The 15,149-nt window shown below is 55.3% G+C and overlaps 6 protein-coding genes across 6 annotated transcripts; 4 read left to right on the forward strand and 2 right to left on the reverse strand.

The window, feature by feature from the left end:
• Positions 1–277: 277 nt before the first annotated feature.
• Positions 278–4,139, reverse strand: N656DRAFT_799741 (EXS-domain-containing protein; the record flags this gene model as incomplete). The annotated part of the gene is made up of 6 exons (XM_064817913.1): positions 278–1,275; positions 1,369–1,663; positions 1,721–1,810; positions 1,884–3,835; positions 4,030–4,064; positions 4,135–4,139. 6 exons carry the CDS (start codon positions 4,137–4,139, stop codon positions 278–280), a joined length of 3,375 nt encoding a protein of 1,124 aa, XP_064668173.1.
• An 84-nt stretch (positions 4,140–4,223) lies between these two features.
• N656DRAFT_781364 (uncharacterized protein) lies at positions 4,224–5,021 on the reverse strand. Its single transcript, XM_064815568.1, has 2 exons — positions 4,619–5,021; positions 4,224–4,560 (listed from the first exon to the last, which is right to left on the reverse strand). The coding sequence occupies exons 1-2, from the start codon at positions 4,803–4,805 to the stop codon at positions 4,478–4,480; spliced, it is 270 nt and encodes an 89-aa protein (XP_064668174.1). The 5' UTR covers positions 4,806–5,021; the 3' UTR covers positions 4,224–4,477.
• A 1,677-nt stretch (positions 5,022–6,698) lies between these two features.
• Positions 6,699–7,481, forward strand: N656DRAFT_192145 (uncharacterized protein). Its single transcript, XM_064808831.1, has one exon. The coding sequence runs from the start codon at positions 6,934–6,936 to the stop codon at positions 7,351–7,353; it is 420 nt and encodes a 139-aa protein (XP_064668175.1). The 5' UTR covers positions 6,699–6,933; the 3' UTR covers positions 7,354–7,481.
• A 1,797-nt stretch (positions 7,482–9,278) lies between these two features.
• On the forward strand, positions 9,279–10,913 carry N656DRAFT_192171 (uncharacterized protein). Its single transcript, XM_064808832.1, has one exon. The coding sequence runs from the start codon at positions 9,469–9,471 to the stop codon at positions 10,624–10,626; it is 1,158 nt and encodes a 385-aa protein (XP_064668176.1). The 5' UTR covers positions 9,279–9,468; the 3' UTR covers positions 10,627–10,913.
• A 1,002-nt stretch (positions 10,914–11,915) lies between these two features.
• Positions 11,916–12,065, forward strand: N656DRAFT_781368 (uncharacterized protein; the record flags this gene model as incomplete). The annotated part of the gene is made up of 1 exon (XM_064815569.1): positions 11,916–12,065. A coding segment is annotated over one exon (150 nt), but the record flags the coding sequence as incomplete, so codon positions are not given.
• A 544-nt stretch (positions 12,066–12,609) lies between these two features.
• Positions 12,610–14,584, forward strand: N656DRAFT_799743 (uncharacterized protein; the record flags this gene model as incomplete). The annotated part of the gene is made up of 3 exons (XM_064817914.1): positions 12,610–12,718; positions 12,786–14,087; positions 14,142–14,584. 3 exons carry the CDS (start codon positions 12,610–12,612, stop codon positions 14,582–14,584), a joined length of 1,854 nt encoding a protein of 617 aa, XP_064668178.1.
• Positions 14,585–15,149: the final 565 nt, after the last annotated feature.

Genomic DNA, 15,149 nt, shown 5'->3' on the forward strand with positions numbered 1-15,149 from the left:
TTGTTGACAACCGCAGCAATCACAGCAGATGTTTGCTCTCGATGTCCCTTTTTCACCTTCTGTCCCAGATTTCAAGACTTCGCCTGTTTGCCTGCCATGTAGGCCCTGGAATCGTATCTTCGTCTCTCATTCAAGATTCGCTAGCATGTCTCATGATCCCGCATCTATATGCACACCCGCTACCCTTGCCCGGGGAACCTTATAATAATGCTCTATATCCAACACCAAGCCCATCACCGATAGCTAATACATGCCCTTAGCATGATCCATTCCCTCCTCATTTGTCCCGCTCATCCTCAAACCGAAGCGTCTCCGTCTCCCTCGCACGCATCCTCTCCTCCTGCAGCTCATCATCATCCTCCTCGTCCTCGTCCTCATCATCCTCTTCCTCACTGCGCAGCACATCCCCCTCTTCATCCTCCTCTTTCTCATCCCCAGTCAGTCCCTCTCCTCCCAACCTCCCTTCCTCCCCACCACCACCACCACCACCACCCACAGAGGCCGACACCAGCGGCCGCCTCTTCTTCTCAAAGTCCTGCTTGTGAGCCTCGGCCATGGCCTGCCGGATGGACCTCTTGCTGCTGGCCGTGTCGGTGCGTGCACGCCGCCTCCTAAAGGTCGCCGTCGTCCCAATGCCCCCCGCCTCTTCGGATTCCAAAGCCTTATCGGCGGCCTCGGTGTCGATGCCTGTTGCGAATGCAGCGACCACCTCGCTTCGCGGCGTCGGCATATGGTGGACCCTGAGCGATCCCGAGCGGGGAGGCGCACCGGGACCCAAGGAAAGCAGCGAGGCGGGCGACGGCGACGGTGCGAAGACAGCCACAGCTATCTCGGGCGTCCGCCCACCACCTGCACCACCACCTTCTCCACCTCCTTCCTCTCTCCCCGCAGCCGCAGCAGCAGCAGCAGCAGCAGCCGCGGTTTCCTCCTCTTCCTCCCGGCTAGGAGGCAGGCGGTAAGGCAGTGGGGTGTCGCGCGCAGCCTTGTACTGGGCGACGTTGGCGCAGTGCTCGTTCTCGACGCGCAGCAGGGTCCACATGCCGCGGCGCAGGACCTCGGCGAGGGCGACAAGGAACGACACGACGGTGCTGTGCTGCGCGTCGTGGGTGAAGATTGCGTAAAACACCCATGCGAAGCGCAGGATCGGGTCGAGGATCATGATTACGTAGTATAAGGCCAGGGGTCGCAAAGCGGTGATTTCTCGTAGTAAGGGGGGCCCGGTGGAGCGGGAGTGGGGTTGCAGGAGGGAGAAGTCCATGAAGAGGTCCCATATTGCTTTTGGTTTAAATTATTAGCTTGTTGTGGCTTGATGAGTGGTTTCTATTGCTTTTAGGGGGCGGGGGGGGGGGGGGGGGGGGGGGGCTTTACAGCAATAGACGGCGTTGATGGTGGCAAAGGTGATGTACAGCGCCAGGTTGGTCTCGGTGTCGCCTATGCGGTAGACACTGAGATAGACGGCCGTCAGGATGGTCATGGTGTATTTGCCGCAGTTGACGAGGTGCGGAAACACGTTCTTGGTGTCATGGTAACGCCGAATGCACTGCAGAGCGCGCCATATCGGCGGGAGGGCGTTGAAGAAGCCCAGCAGGCGCGAGTGCGACGAGTTGCACTGCTCCGGGTCCCCCCACGAGTGCGCATACAGGCAGAAGAAGAGCTCGATGTTCTGTCGCCAGTTGTTAACATGATGATAGATAAAGGGGCGGGTTTGTGTCGTACGTACACATGTCGCATATGTCAGCGAGCACCAGATGTCGCCGAGGAAGAAATCGCGAAATTCTACTGGGTACAAGCCCGAGAGAAGAAGCCGATACTGTGCGCATAATGGTTAGAGACCACGACAGCACAAGAAGGGTATTTGATTGGGGACGGAGGGATGGACGCACATGCGAGTACAAAAACCACCTTCTGGCCTTGTGGTACAGCACCGGAGCCGGACAGAGAAGCACTGCCAAGGTTATGCAGATCAGGAGGACAGGGTAGTATGTATACATGGACCCCCAACTCCCAATCCTCGAAAAGTTGAGCCAGATGAATACGCCAAACAGGGCAAAGAAGAAGCTCGGGAACTCGGCAAGCTGCTTCCAATGCAGAGCATTCCGTGAGTCAAACTCAAAGATGAAGGAGTAGTTGACCTTGTGCCGCGTCCACATGCGGCAATCCAGCGTGAAGAGACCAAAGAGGAGAAGCATGAGGAAGTAGCCCCCGTACAGCTGCAGTACGTAGCGCGTCTGTTCGCCCGGGTCCGAGTCGCCATCATCATCCATCGAGAGCATCTCACTGCCGTAAACGAGCCCCTGCACCGTAAAGACCAGTCCCAACCCGATCAGCAAGCCACTACGAAAAGTGCTGTCCGACAGGTCGCCGGGGTGTTTCTGCAGGTTGCGGAGCTTGCCCGCGGCAATCTTGTGGTTCCCCCGCTCAAAGTACCGCGCATACAAATCCTCGACGGTGCGGATGTGGCCGTCGAGCACGTCACTGTTGACGAACCACGACTTGTTGACCTTGTCGTTCATGTAGCGGTAGGCCGGGCGGGCGTTGACGGCCTTGTCGTACTTCTTGTTGAGCTTGCGGAAGGCGGTGCGGTTCAGCAGCGCGTACGACTTGAGCAGCTCAAGGCTGCGGTAGAACTCCTGCAGCGCCAGCTTGAGCTTGCGCTTGGCCGTCCGGTACGACACGTCGTCGTTGTCCTGCGGCCGTCGCATGTAGTCGCGGCCGCCATCCATGCCCATGCCCATGGTGGTCCCTCCCGGCGTCGTCCGGCCGGCTGCCATGACGGGCGTAGCCGCCATTCTCTGCAGGGCTTTTGAGTTGGGCCCGGGCTTCAGGAACTTGACTTTGATAGGGGAAATCCAATCGCGACTGCTGCTTCCAGATCCAGATCCAGATCCAGTTCCACCTCGCTGGGTCATGTTGCCGTCTACGCCGTCTTCGCTGTGGCTGTGGCTGCGATTGTTGTTGTTGCCTCGCAGCTCCCGCTTCGTTTTCGCCTGTTTCGCTGCGGCAATCTCGGCGGTCCGGCGGTTTCGCATCTCGTGCAGCTGCGCTCGCAGGGCAGCCAGGCGCTCCGAGGCTTGATCCTCTTTCTGTTTGTAAAAGGTCTCAATCTTGTCCAGCTCGCTGTCGAGAAAGGCATAGAAATCGCGTTCCGCGGCGCGGACATGATCCAGGTTCTGCATGGCAATGTCGCGCTTGTTGGAGGTCTGGCGGACCAGAGGAGATCCCGTCGAAAAGAGCCGTGCTACACGCTGGCGAGGCGTCGTCGCCGAGCTCCCAGCCACGGGAAGCTGGAGATTGAAGGAGGAAGGAGACCGCAACCCTGTCCCCGAAAGCCTTGGTGTTGCCGCCGCCGCGGAACCGCTGCGTTGGGTGGCAGGGCGGTTCTTCAATTGAGGAGTGGGCGGCGCAAGATGGTCACTGGTCCTCGAGGGGATCCGGATGGCAGGCGCCGGCAACTCAAACTCGTTCCTGTCGCTGGCACGCGAGGGCTGAGGGTCGAAACTGCCATACTGAATGCTACTTCCAGGCGACCGGGCCAGTCCCGAGCGTTCATTTTCCGGTCCGGGTTGCGGCTTTGGTTGTTGCCGGGCGACTCCGGGCCCCGACCGGCCGGAACCGGCACCTTCCGGGACACCACCGGCCAGGGGGTCATTGGCCTGCCGGGTCGGTGTGAAGCTATGACCAATACCGAAAAAGCTGGCCGGTGTGGTGTAGGTGTGCCGCGGTGCCTCGGACCGTCTTGTCAGAGTCGGCGTACCAAGTGCCCGGTTAATCGCCCGAGACACGGCTTTGATGTGTTTCTTGCCGGCCTTGTAATTGAGGTATTTCGCCCGCCATTCTGTGTGCCGAGTGACATGGTTAATTGTGTGATTAGTCCCTAGTCTGGGGAAATTTGACGATCACTCAACAAACAATTGGTCCTTGCCAACACGGCAATTGCCCAATGGAAGCATGGACACCAGTGCGAAGGGCCAATCGCTGTCTCGTGAGACAAATCGGAGAAACATGTATGACTATGATGTGTCTACATACCTGGAACAGCGTCGCGGTCTAGCTCCTTTGCAAACCTTGGCGGCGGCTGTTGTTAGTTGGAAGATGCGATCGCCATGTCAATGTCAGGGCTCGTGTCTCACTTACTTCATGACGTCAAGCCCGCTAGGCCCGGCATTGGATGGCACGAGTATCCGAGATCAGCAATTGGCATGGGAGGGGCGGACACGGCGATTAGAAGATTGACGGCGACGGTGTATGAGTCTATAAGATAAGTTTGGGTCGCCCAATTTACCACGTTTTGCAGGCGATGGAAGGAGGGAAAAGGCATGCTAGAGGCACAGAAGTCTACAGAAATGGTTTGAGTCTGCTTCCAAGCTTATTCCTCTTTTTCCAACTTTTTTCCTCATGAATTTGCTCAGCTGGTCCCGGTGGCGGACCCCCTCCGGCAAGGAGCGGGACGTGACCGAAAAGAGCCATGGCGGCGGATTCAAAGACCCACAGAGGCGCTAGTTAACAGAACCCGGTCAGGGTTGAAAGAGTTTCCCTCGGTGACCCGGTGAGTGTACCGAGCTATTCGTAAGCTTGTGCCTTTTCCGTCATCTGGTTAGCAACTTCATCATGTCCTTACCAAAGAGCTTCCAGGTTCTCATGTGGACCGCCATTCCAAAAGCCCCGACAAGGCCGGCGGTCTGGGCGCCATGAATCACAAAAGCGAGACCCCGGACCTGAGCCGGGCTGTAAGAAAACCATCGGATATCCCAGAGAGTCGACAGACCCATATCCGTGCCGGCTCTCTCCACTCGGTTCCAGGCCATGCGGGAACTTTGTGAACCGGTGTTCAGCCGGCATACACCATTTTTAAGGTACTTTTCTCCAGTCCTTGCTAAGGCGTAGGAGTATCACGGAAGTAGAGTAAGTATAAGTCATGGAGTGCGGTCTTACAAAAGAGAATGCTAAGTCGACTGGCGATATTTATGAGGCGCACCCCCTGCTCGGTACCTGGCCCCGGGCGGGGGTGGGCCCCGGTGGTTATGGTCGGTGTTCGGATGAGTCGAACAAAGCAGAAATCCTCGTGGCAAAGCAAACCCCACCACGTTAACGCACCGGGGCTTCGGTTAGGAAATGCTTTGGTTGGCCAAACTGCACACTTCTCATCCGGCAGCACACCCAACACAGCGCTGCCGACAGTCATCAACTCGAAAAAAGTTGATGCGGCTTGCATGCGGCGTCCACGCTATTGTTTCTCGCTGGAATTTTCCTAGACAAGATTCCAGAAGACTGATGTCGCGGGAGCCCCGGCAGTGTCGGCACCGCGTTGAAACTAAACTTCGGCAGTCGCACCCCACAACCTCAAGTTAGTTGAGTACCGGATATCGCCAAGCATCTCATGACTGAGCTACACAACCGATATCTCTCGCAACCTGACAAGTCTACCTGTGGCATCGACCGAATTTCTCAAGATCCGAGATATATGTGTGGGATGGATGCACCAAGAGAACAGGATCCGAGTACGTGCAGTGCAAGTGTTCTAGAAGGACTGGTACCTGTACTACGTACCGGCATTGTGGTTGGCACCTGGTCCATTACAGGCTAACCTGCACATAACGATTGGGTTGGGTACGTACAGGATTTTAACCATTGATCCCAGGTTATCGTTATCTAGAGCTGATCCACTACCTACCTAGGAAGGGCAATTTGTGGGGCAAACCCCCATTTCTACCGCTAAAATCACCGGTTCAAAGCTGGTTAGCTAACCATTTTCGGGGTGCTGAAGCACTGAGACCGCTCTGACTTTAGCGATTTGTATGTATTACTCAGCAAGAATTGTAACGATTATCGTAGTAGGTAGGAACTTACAGTATCCTATATATATAACGTTGGGCTTACGATTTTAACCGTTAAGTGCAGGTAATCGTTATACCTCTGATCGTTATGTGTAGGTCTGACTGTATGTACTCGGATGCATGAACTCTGTCCTGGGAGCTACCTAGGTGGGCGACAAACGTGGGGCCCCATTGTTACCTTGCTTACCTTGGCTGCAGCACTGCAGCTCACACAACATAGCAGGCGGTCCGCCTCAACGCCAAGTTACGGACATCGTCATGACCAGGTCAACCCAACCTAATCACCAACTCGCCGAGTGTTGGACGCCAACATAAGGGGCCATCATGGTCAGGGCCAATGCACCAAAGGCTACCTGTGACCGCTACCGTGGACAGAAACTCAGATGCGTTGGGGAGAGCATCCATGGATAAAGGACCACAATGCCAGCGATACGCGAGGGCAGACGTCCTGTGTACCGTCCCCATTGCCCCGTTGCGCGACCTATGGGTCGACCACCACGGCAGTATCGCCGCAATACAACCATCAGCACCCCCGGCCGCACCTGCAATCAAAGCCAAAGCCGATATGGCTCATGCTGAGAAGAATTTCGCGGCGTCCGCGTCCGGAATCGAAGGCACCGATATCTTGATGAATTCTGGCAACCCACTGTCCGACTCATTCGACGTTTTTCCGTGCTAACAGTACATGCTTTCCACAATAATAGCTTGTGCGGCTCGCTAGGCCCGACGCTGACCAGGCTTCCCGAATCCGATGATCTCAATCTCTGTGCTCCCAGAGGCACTGGTATCCTAGCGACGGACTCTGTTTCGCCGCTGGATAACACTCCAGGGGCATCGTGGTGTCGCTTTCATCCAGGTCGCTGTGCTCGTCCATAGAGGGCACATCATCACCAGCGCGCTTTTCACCATCACGGCAGACCTCGGCGGCGGTGGCTGCTCATTCATCTGAGTTCCAGATGGCTACTCCCTTGCTGCCATGGTGATGTTACCGCTCATGGCCCGGGCGGCCAACGCCGCTGGCTGACTCTGGCCTCGGTTGCCCTGTTCACGGTGGCAGCGGAACCTGTGGCGGTTCGGAACTCCCTCGCTGTGCTTATTGATGGGCGTGTTGTGGAAGTTCCTAAGGTTCTGGACTCGATTCACAGTTTGTCTATCCCGTCCCGCGAAGGGCAGCGTACATCCGTGTGAGGTCGACGAATGTGATCGTTCCTCTTGTTCTCGGGTTTCTTGGAATCGGTCTGTTCTTGGCCTACGAGTGGACCGCGGCGAGGGACCCTTCACTCCCTCGGGGCGCCGTCATGGAGCGCACGGCGACTACCGCTCTTGCCGTCACGATTGGGCCCCTCACTTGCCGCTACATCTCATTGGCATGGCCATCATCACCCTCTCGTCTGGTATCTTCAGCATTCTCGATCAGGATTCGGCCGCCACGGCTGCAAAGGCGTGCTCCCAGCTCTTCTGCGCCATGGGCTCCGGCTTGATGATTCCCATCCTCTCGCCGGCATACAGGTGCCATTGAACCAAAGCCTTGTCGCCGCGTTAACCGGGGTTTGGAGCTTTGTCCGAGCCTTCGCCATCGTTTGGATGTGACCATTCCTGCAGCGTTTCGACAACCAGTGCAGCTTGAGGGCCGCCAGCTTGAGAGATCCGACGTTGGCTGCGCTTCTGAGTGGTGACAAGGCATACCCAGCAATGCCAGCATGCCATGCAGGCATTTCTAGACAGCATCCAGGACCCGGCCTCTCGGGCTCCCGTTATTCAAATCTTTATTCCTGTCACCTCCTATGGCGCGCATCTGTTCTGGGACGCTTGCTGGCGCCAAGGGCAGTCGATCCACATCGTTTGGTACGTCGGCAATGCCTTTCAGAGCTGGGTTGGTTGCTAGTCTGGCTAGAAGAAAAGGTGACTCTGCGATCTAGACTGAACATCCAGTATGGAATCGTAGAGAAAGAGAAGAAAGGGGATGAGGAGGAGATCTCAGGCTGAGCTACCAGCATAGAGAGCTGCCGCGGCGGAAGTCAAACCTCCAATACCCTGGTAAATGAGTAGGTAGTCATTCACATGCCCTTCCGGGCCAGTCGAGTTTGGCTTTGTTCAACTGAATAAGGTATTCTAAAGCCACCACAATTGCCCCTTTGTCAAAGTCCGACAAAAGTCAAAAGGGACCTAGTGCCAGGATCAGCAACTTGAATCAGAAGGTCGGTCTGAGCTGCACTCCACGGTTTATGATAGAGAGAAGTAGTAGCTCCATTGAGTGAGTCCATCATCGCAGCTAAAGCGTTGTCTCCCGTGAACAACTGAGACTATTGATGGTAAGTCACATTAAAGAGCTTTAATCTCTGCTTCAGCTGCTTGGCAATAGGTAGCTTAACCAAACAGGACTCGGTATCCATGCACGATGCAGAGCAGCAGAGGGGAACTTCTTGAATAGCTCGATGATCGTCCTGTCAAATAACGTTGATTAGTAGCTCTACTAATTAGTCACCCGCTTTATGATTCAGCTACGGCAACTTCAGGGCTTTTGATCTGGGCCAGTACCTTACCACACTTGTAAGTTACAGTGTGCTTGATAGGATCAAAGCTTATCTCTGCGTAGGATGGCCGTGATGGATGCTCTGCCCGGTATGTAATTACATACATACCCAGGCTGCGACGCAGTCTTCCAAGATTATGGTTTGCAGGAGACGACATCCACGTTTTCTGGGGATTGACCGCAATAACTTGGCTTTGCGCCGTGTGCTACTTACCTTTGTAAATAATGGGAAGAGAAAGCGTAACCATACTGTGAATTAAAGTGTCACGGTACGTTTACTACGAAGTAGTGCAGTGGTACTCCGTGCCCCACAGACACTGTGTTGTGGTCATCGGGGTGACCGTGATTTGGGGGCACAGCAGGCCAGATCGGTTCGAAGTTTGATGAGGTGGCTGATTAACCAGCCTGTGGCCAACAGTTCGGGGGCCAGCCAGAAAGTGTGCGTTGCAATCCCCTCATACTACTCCGGATGGATATTTGTGACACAAAGCCGTTGGCACGACCCGTTCAGGAATTGAAAAGAGTTGACAGAAGCCAGCCTGGAAAGTCACCGATCGAATCCGCCGGTTTGGATCAAGTTTGGATGGCCGGCAAGGAAGGGCGCTTCCAAGGAACGAAAACGAGCCGTCGACGCTCGGATCATCCCCACATCCATCACATCATCAAACCAGGGCCATTGACGCTAGCAGGACATGCAACGTGGGAGCGCCTGAGTTTCTGACCTTTGGTTTCCTCGAAGTCGCGTCCCGCCGCTTCCTTGACCATCCAGCCTGTTCCAACGGACATTCTCGTCGGATCGAGGGAGACAGATTGTGTTCAAAATTCCCTCTTTCCCCATCGCACATGACCTTGCAGTGCGTCAATCGCTCGTCTGTCATCTGCCGCGACGCAATTGCTGCTAGTGCCTGCTAAAATAGCCTTGTCCTCCCCGAAGCCGCCAACAGCCCAAAGCAGAACAGCACCTGGCCCTACTCAGCAGCACCAGCCCAGCTTTGAACTGCACGATTTGTTTTCGCCACATACAAAACACTAGCACCACCGCCTTATCGTTTTGCGCTGCACCGCGGACTCACCTGTCCGCGTTTGCGCTCGTCTCTGACCATGTCGCGCCCATGGCCGGCCGAGATGGACCCTCGATGGGCTCGCCAGCGAGCGCCTCCCATGGATCCCGCAAGCCATGCCGCCTACACACACAGCCGGACGCGGACGACATCGTCGAATACTTTTCCTGCGGGCATGATGCAACCACCCGCCCCTCCCCAAAATTATCCCCCGCAGATGCATCTTGTCCAACCCCAGGCGAACCACCAGCGCCGATCGCCCAGCGTCAACACATTTAGCACCGTCTCGAGCGGAGGAATGGCGCCTCCGGCAGCATACAGGACATCGCCTACATTAGACATTAGGAGATCCACCTCGAGCCGCTCTGGCGGGAACTCGGGCGCACCCCAGTCGTCTTACGTGGCGCTCCTCAGGAGGCAGAAGGCTACTGTATGGTGCGAGCGCGCCCAGTACGAAGACCCCAGGTTGCTCGCACAGCAGCGAGCCGCCAAAATACGAGCGGAGCGCGAGGTGCTAGGATCCGGCAGCGGCCTCGGCCTCAGCGCGGGCGCCTTGGCTGGCCGCACTTCTACCGGGCTTAGCTCTACTGGCACGAGAGTGGCCGCTAAAATACGCCATCATGGCAAGAACACTGTGGTCGACTATTCCCCCGGAACCAACTTCCACGGCGTCGGGGGAGTTCCACTTCGACTAAGCGCAACCGAGGTGGAAGGGGAGGAGAGCGATGACGACGACGCTATCGCGCAGAGGATGCACCACCGCAGGACGGGGAGCTCTGGTCGGACTAGCATCTCTAGCGGCAAGAGAACGGCGGCATATCGTTCGCCCGGAGGCCTCGGGCTGGTGAACCCGCCCGGTGGGGGCACGAAGTGGAGCCCTGACGCAACCCCGGAGCGCAGGGGTTCTGTGGCCGAGGACGTCAAGCTGGGCGAGCCGGCACTCGCAGCAGCAGGGGACGACTCGGCCAGCGGGAAAGCAAGGAGTTTTGGCAGTGGCAGCAGCGGAGAGCGGCTGGACAATGTCCCGGATCTCTCATCCGCCAACGCGACACACCTCGCCAACAACAGCATGAAGCACGCCACGGTGACTCGCGAAAAGAGCGTCAAGAGTGTCGACGAGCTGAAACGGCGAGGCAGCGTAGACGAGCGGACGATGACCCTGACCGCGGGCCGGCTGTACATTGCGAATCCGGACTAGATTGAGAGCAGCATAATGGGTGGTGAGGGACAGGATCCTAAAGCCCGCTGCCCGAGCGATTTCTTTCCTTAGTCACAGCGTCGCAATACACACAATACAATACCCACTCGCACCGGCATATCTCGGCACTGAGGACTACGAGTTTGCGTACCTCAATGGATCCAATGTTTTATCTATCACGCTCAGTCTTGTTTCCCAACCTTCGTTGCTCATACATGGTTTGTCCGTTTAATCTACTGCTTCATGGGCACAGTGAGCGAGGGGAGATGCCCGGGATGGGCTTGGTCCAAGAGGCAGTGAGAACGGATGCACGGGCTCGACTAGGACTGGATAATTCAAATCAAGATACCAATGCCAACCACCAATATTGGTCGGAATTGCCTTTTGCAAACCTGTACCAGTGCCGCTTCCTTCCTCCCTTCCCCGATCAATCTGCCGCCATAACCGCCCCTGTCTACTACTACGACCGGGCTCGAATGGATGACGACAGGATGTGAGTTCTCTTACCATCAGGCGAGAAACCTTGCAAACCTCAGCGAGGTTGACAGGATTCTAGCCGGGCGGTTTCCTTGGAACCTGGCCGGTCCTACGTATAAGAGGGATTGTTATAGTGTAACATTGGGCATCGGAAAGCTGTATGGATCTCCTGTCCCCAGATCAAGCCAGGATGCTATTGCAGCCCTGCGTTAAGACCGTTTGTGCCTTGCCTACAGTAAAGTCCACCCCTGATGGCCACTGGATCGAGAAGTGTTCCACAGAGTGCAGCACGCCTACTACTCAGATATCACAATTCACCAACACAATCGTCCAGTGACAGTGCTGGACGGTTTGGTTGTACATAAGCGTTACCTCACAATGAAGTTCCGATGTTTTTTGAACATCGTCCGTGGTGAGGTAAAGACGAGAGACGAAATATGATTAATGCGTCGAACCTCATCTACATGTTCCTGGTTTTGAGCGATTGACGTAGAAGGTAGCCAGTAGTAATCTTCTCGTCGTCAATGACAGGGTCATGTAATGCGGTTTGGGGCAATCGAGACCCGTAAAGCGACTGTGTTATCACCCACCCGGTTTTCTGACGCCAACCCACTGCAAGAAATACAGTGCAAAAAGGGAAGTTCGGCGGGGCGGCGGGGGAGTACTAATTACTGCCGCCCCAGACCGCCTGCTTGTTCTCAATTGGCCCCACCTCACTGGCTGTAGCCCAATAGCGGCGTTGTATTGTACCTTCGTACCGCAAATACTCACTCGATAGGAGGATACGCTAGAATCGGCGCTACTGCAGCCCGGCCTCCAACCTTTTAACGACAGCCAACCAAAGTACGCCTTTACCCACTTTTTATCGTGGTTGTCGAATTGAAACTGAGAGCAGATCTGAGAGTCGGAGAGATCTTGGCAGAGCAGTCGCGCAGAATCCAGATGTCGCTAGCTGTAATAGGCTTAGCGTATCCTCCTATCGAGCGAGTATTTACGGTAGCCTTGAAAAAACAGTCGCTTCTCAGAAATCGGCGGCAATGTCGCATTCCTTGCCAGAATCAGATCAACCAAAAGCCGGCGGCCCTGATGTACTACGTGCAACCCGCACTGTCCCAAATCGAGCCCCTCACAGCCAAGCCACATTTACGCCACAATCCAGGTCACAGGCACTCAGACGCGTAACGCGCACGGTTCAAATGTTCAATAATGGAGTCGCGACTGGGACGCGCTTTCTGCGTTTGTCAATTGTTACCTCGAAACTCGCGTTATCTGCTGAATCCAAAGCGATCCTCAAGTCAACAAACTCAGCAACCTGGAATTCTTTCACCAAAATCGAAATCCACCTGACTCAATTCACCCGACTGCACCCTTGAGTGGACAAGCCCATGGTGGTCCTCTAATTATCCCCTGCTTCTCGAGAAACCCGTTCATTGTTAGATTTGTTACATTTCCCCGGTTCGCAAGTCCCCGTGCGGGGGTTGTGTCGCGATGTCAGAATATCCAACAATGCCCGGCGACATTCAAGAGCGGGATTCCGCCTCGCGAAAGAGGTCGCATGAGGACTTCATAAAGCAGGGGATTATCGATTCGGTAACTTTGAAATCATTCAGCGACAGTAGGTGCTGCCTTGTCATTTTACACCAGGTGCTTAACTGACAATATGGGTTTTTTTTTATCGCCAGAGGAGAACAGCGTCCCATATTCACCTCCTCAGAACTCAATCTCCCCCAACACAAAAAGCAGTCCTGGTTTGACTGAGCCAGGAAGCAGTCCGCTCGACAGGGACTCGCCATGCCCTAACCCAACACCGAGCGAGATCACAGACAATGTGCCTGCTATCACTTCACCCATCGCAGAATCAGCTGTCGCACAAGACGCTTTCCCAGCCCTGGCGAAAGGCGCAGCGAAGACAGCGACCGGGGAGCCGCCGAAAAAGAGAAGGCTGCTGACTGCCGAGGAGAAGAAGGCCAAAGCCGAGGCTGAGGAGGCTCGCAAAAAGGAAAGAGAAGCCAAGAAAGCAAAGAAGGATGAAGAGAAAGCTGCTAAGGCCGAAGAGAAAGCTGCCAAGGCCGCGGAGAAGGCCGAGAAGGAGAGGAAGAAGCGCGAAAAGGAGGAAGAGGAAGCCAAGAAGCAACGCGGTCAGATGAAGCTAACAAACATGTTCAAGATGGCACCGGCAGCGTCTAAGAAAGAGACTCCGACGTCGAAAGCCCAGGACCATGCCGAAGCTGCCTCGGCAGACGGCATCACGGGCGGACCGAAGGAAAAATCACTGTACGAGCAAATGTTCAAGGAGTTTTTCCTCAAGGAACATGTCCGTCTGGCCAAAGATCCCGTCGAGATGGACGAGGAGACGAAGGCTACCAAAGTCAGGATCCTCGAAGAATATGTCGAGGGCAAACGGAACTATGTACCGGCCCGCTTCGACCCGGTGGAGGCACTGCAAATTCCATACGTTAGACGCCGTGGGCGTATCTATCCGAGCGTCCGGAAGATCATGGAAGAGTTCCACGGGCTTTCGTCTAGCAGACCCATCGATCTCACCATTGAGGAGCAGAAGGCGCAATTACTCCATATCAGAGAGGCTCTGAAGTCGATACCCGTGAAGTCTATCAAATTCAGGGAAGACGTGCGACCACCGTACATAGGCACTATCAGTGGTCTGCCACCCGGCGTAAAGAGCCTTGGGAAGCTCGCCAGAAAACCCACATCCCGACAACTGCCACTCAATTACGATTATGACTCGGAAGCTGAGTGGCAGGACGAGGATGGCGAGGATGTGGATGACTTGGACGATGACGAAGAGGAGGCGGACATGGATGAGGACATGGCTGATTTCCTGGATGACTCCGAGGATGTTGGACCTTCGCGTATGGTCTTTTCTGGGGGCATGGAGCCTGAAAGCAGTGGGCTTTGCTGGGAGAACGGCGAGCACTTGAACAGCAAACCAGAAATGTCCAAGTATCGGATGGAGTTCATCCTCGGTAAGTCCCTGAAGGGATTGGTGCCCAGGGGCTCGATCACTGAATACTCCCCAGAATCCCTCGAGCATCACCTCTGCATCGATCCCTTCTCCACTGCCTACTGGCAGGCACCCCCGAAATCGAAGCCAGGCGCGGACGGCGAGAAATCGAGCGCATCAACATCCACCAGGACAGGACCCGCTTCGACGACTTCGACTTCTTGCCCGGACGCAAGCGGCAACCGATCGGCCCCTTTAGCCGCTCCTTCAGACGCTCTCAACGGACTGAGCCTAGGAAGTAGAGGCAGCGGAAGCCGGGGGAAGTCGCAGCAACCGTTGGCTCCCGAAATCCGTGAAGCATTGAAGGATCTTGTACGGGCGAACCCAAAGCTAAGCAAGCTCGGTGTCGTCGAGCTGTTCGCTTCAACCCATCCCAAGTGCTCGAAGGCACAGCTCAAGTTTCATTTCGACTCCTTGTTTGAGAAAGTGGGGAAAGAATTCAAGGTTAGGGGGGAGTAGTTGTCATGTCTTGAGTCGGCTGTTGGGGGTCATGTATTTTGTCGGGATCTTTTCCAGTTTCATATTTCCACGGGAAGCTGTGTGTTGAAGGGTGGCCGGTATCATTATGGAGCGGGGTATTGTTTTTATAGCCTTTGTTCAGCTTTAGTGGCTTGGCCGCTGTTCGTTTTACTTTCTCATCCCCAGTTCGGGTCATCCATAGATAGAGCATTCCGCGGTGCCTCGGGCAAGGATGCTGAGTGTACCAGGATTGAGCGGAGGGAGATATCTGTGTTGGTGCTGGGGAGGTTCTCACGGTATTTGGCATGGATGGTTCAAAGGATCGTCAGGCTGTGGTTTATCTCATCAGGAGGCTTAGACATGGGCTTGCCTGTTTCGTTCATGTATGTATATACTTGTACGGGCGTTGAGGTTCTGGGTGCTTTTGCAGGAGTTCTGCATGCATATGGAAAAGCACATTTCTCTGAGAATAGTTGCCGTGGGTGGTTCTGGGTTTCGCATGTTCGCTAGGCCGTGAGTTTGAGGGGATAATCCAACGATTTGTCTGAAGTCTTCTGCTATTGCT

This window comes from Canariomyces notabilis, assembly GCF_033297395.1.
Source record: "Canariomyces notabilis strain CBS 508.74 unplaced genomic scaffold N656scaffold_18, whole genome shotgun sequence".
Taxonomy (NCBI): domain Eukaryota; kingdom Fungi; phylum Ascomycota; class Sordariomycetes; order Sordariales; family Chaetomiaceae; genus Canariomyces; species Canariomyces notabilis.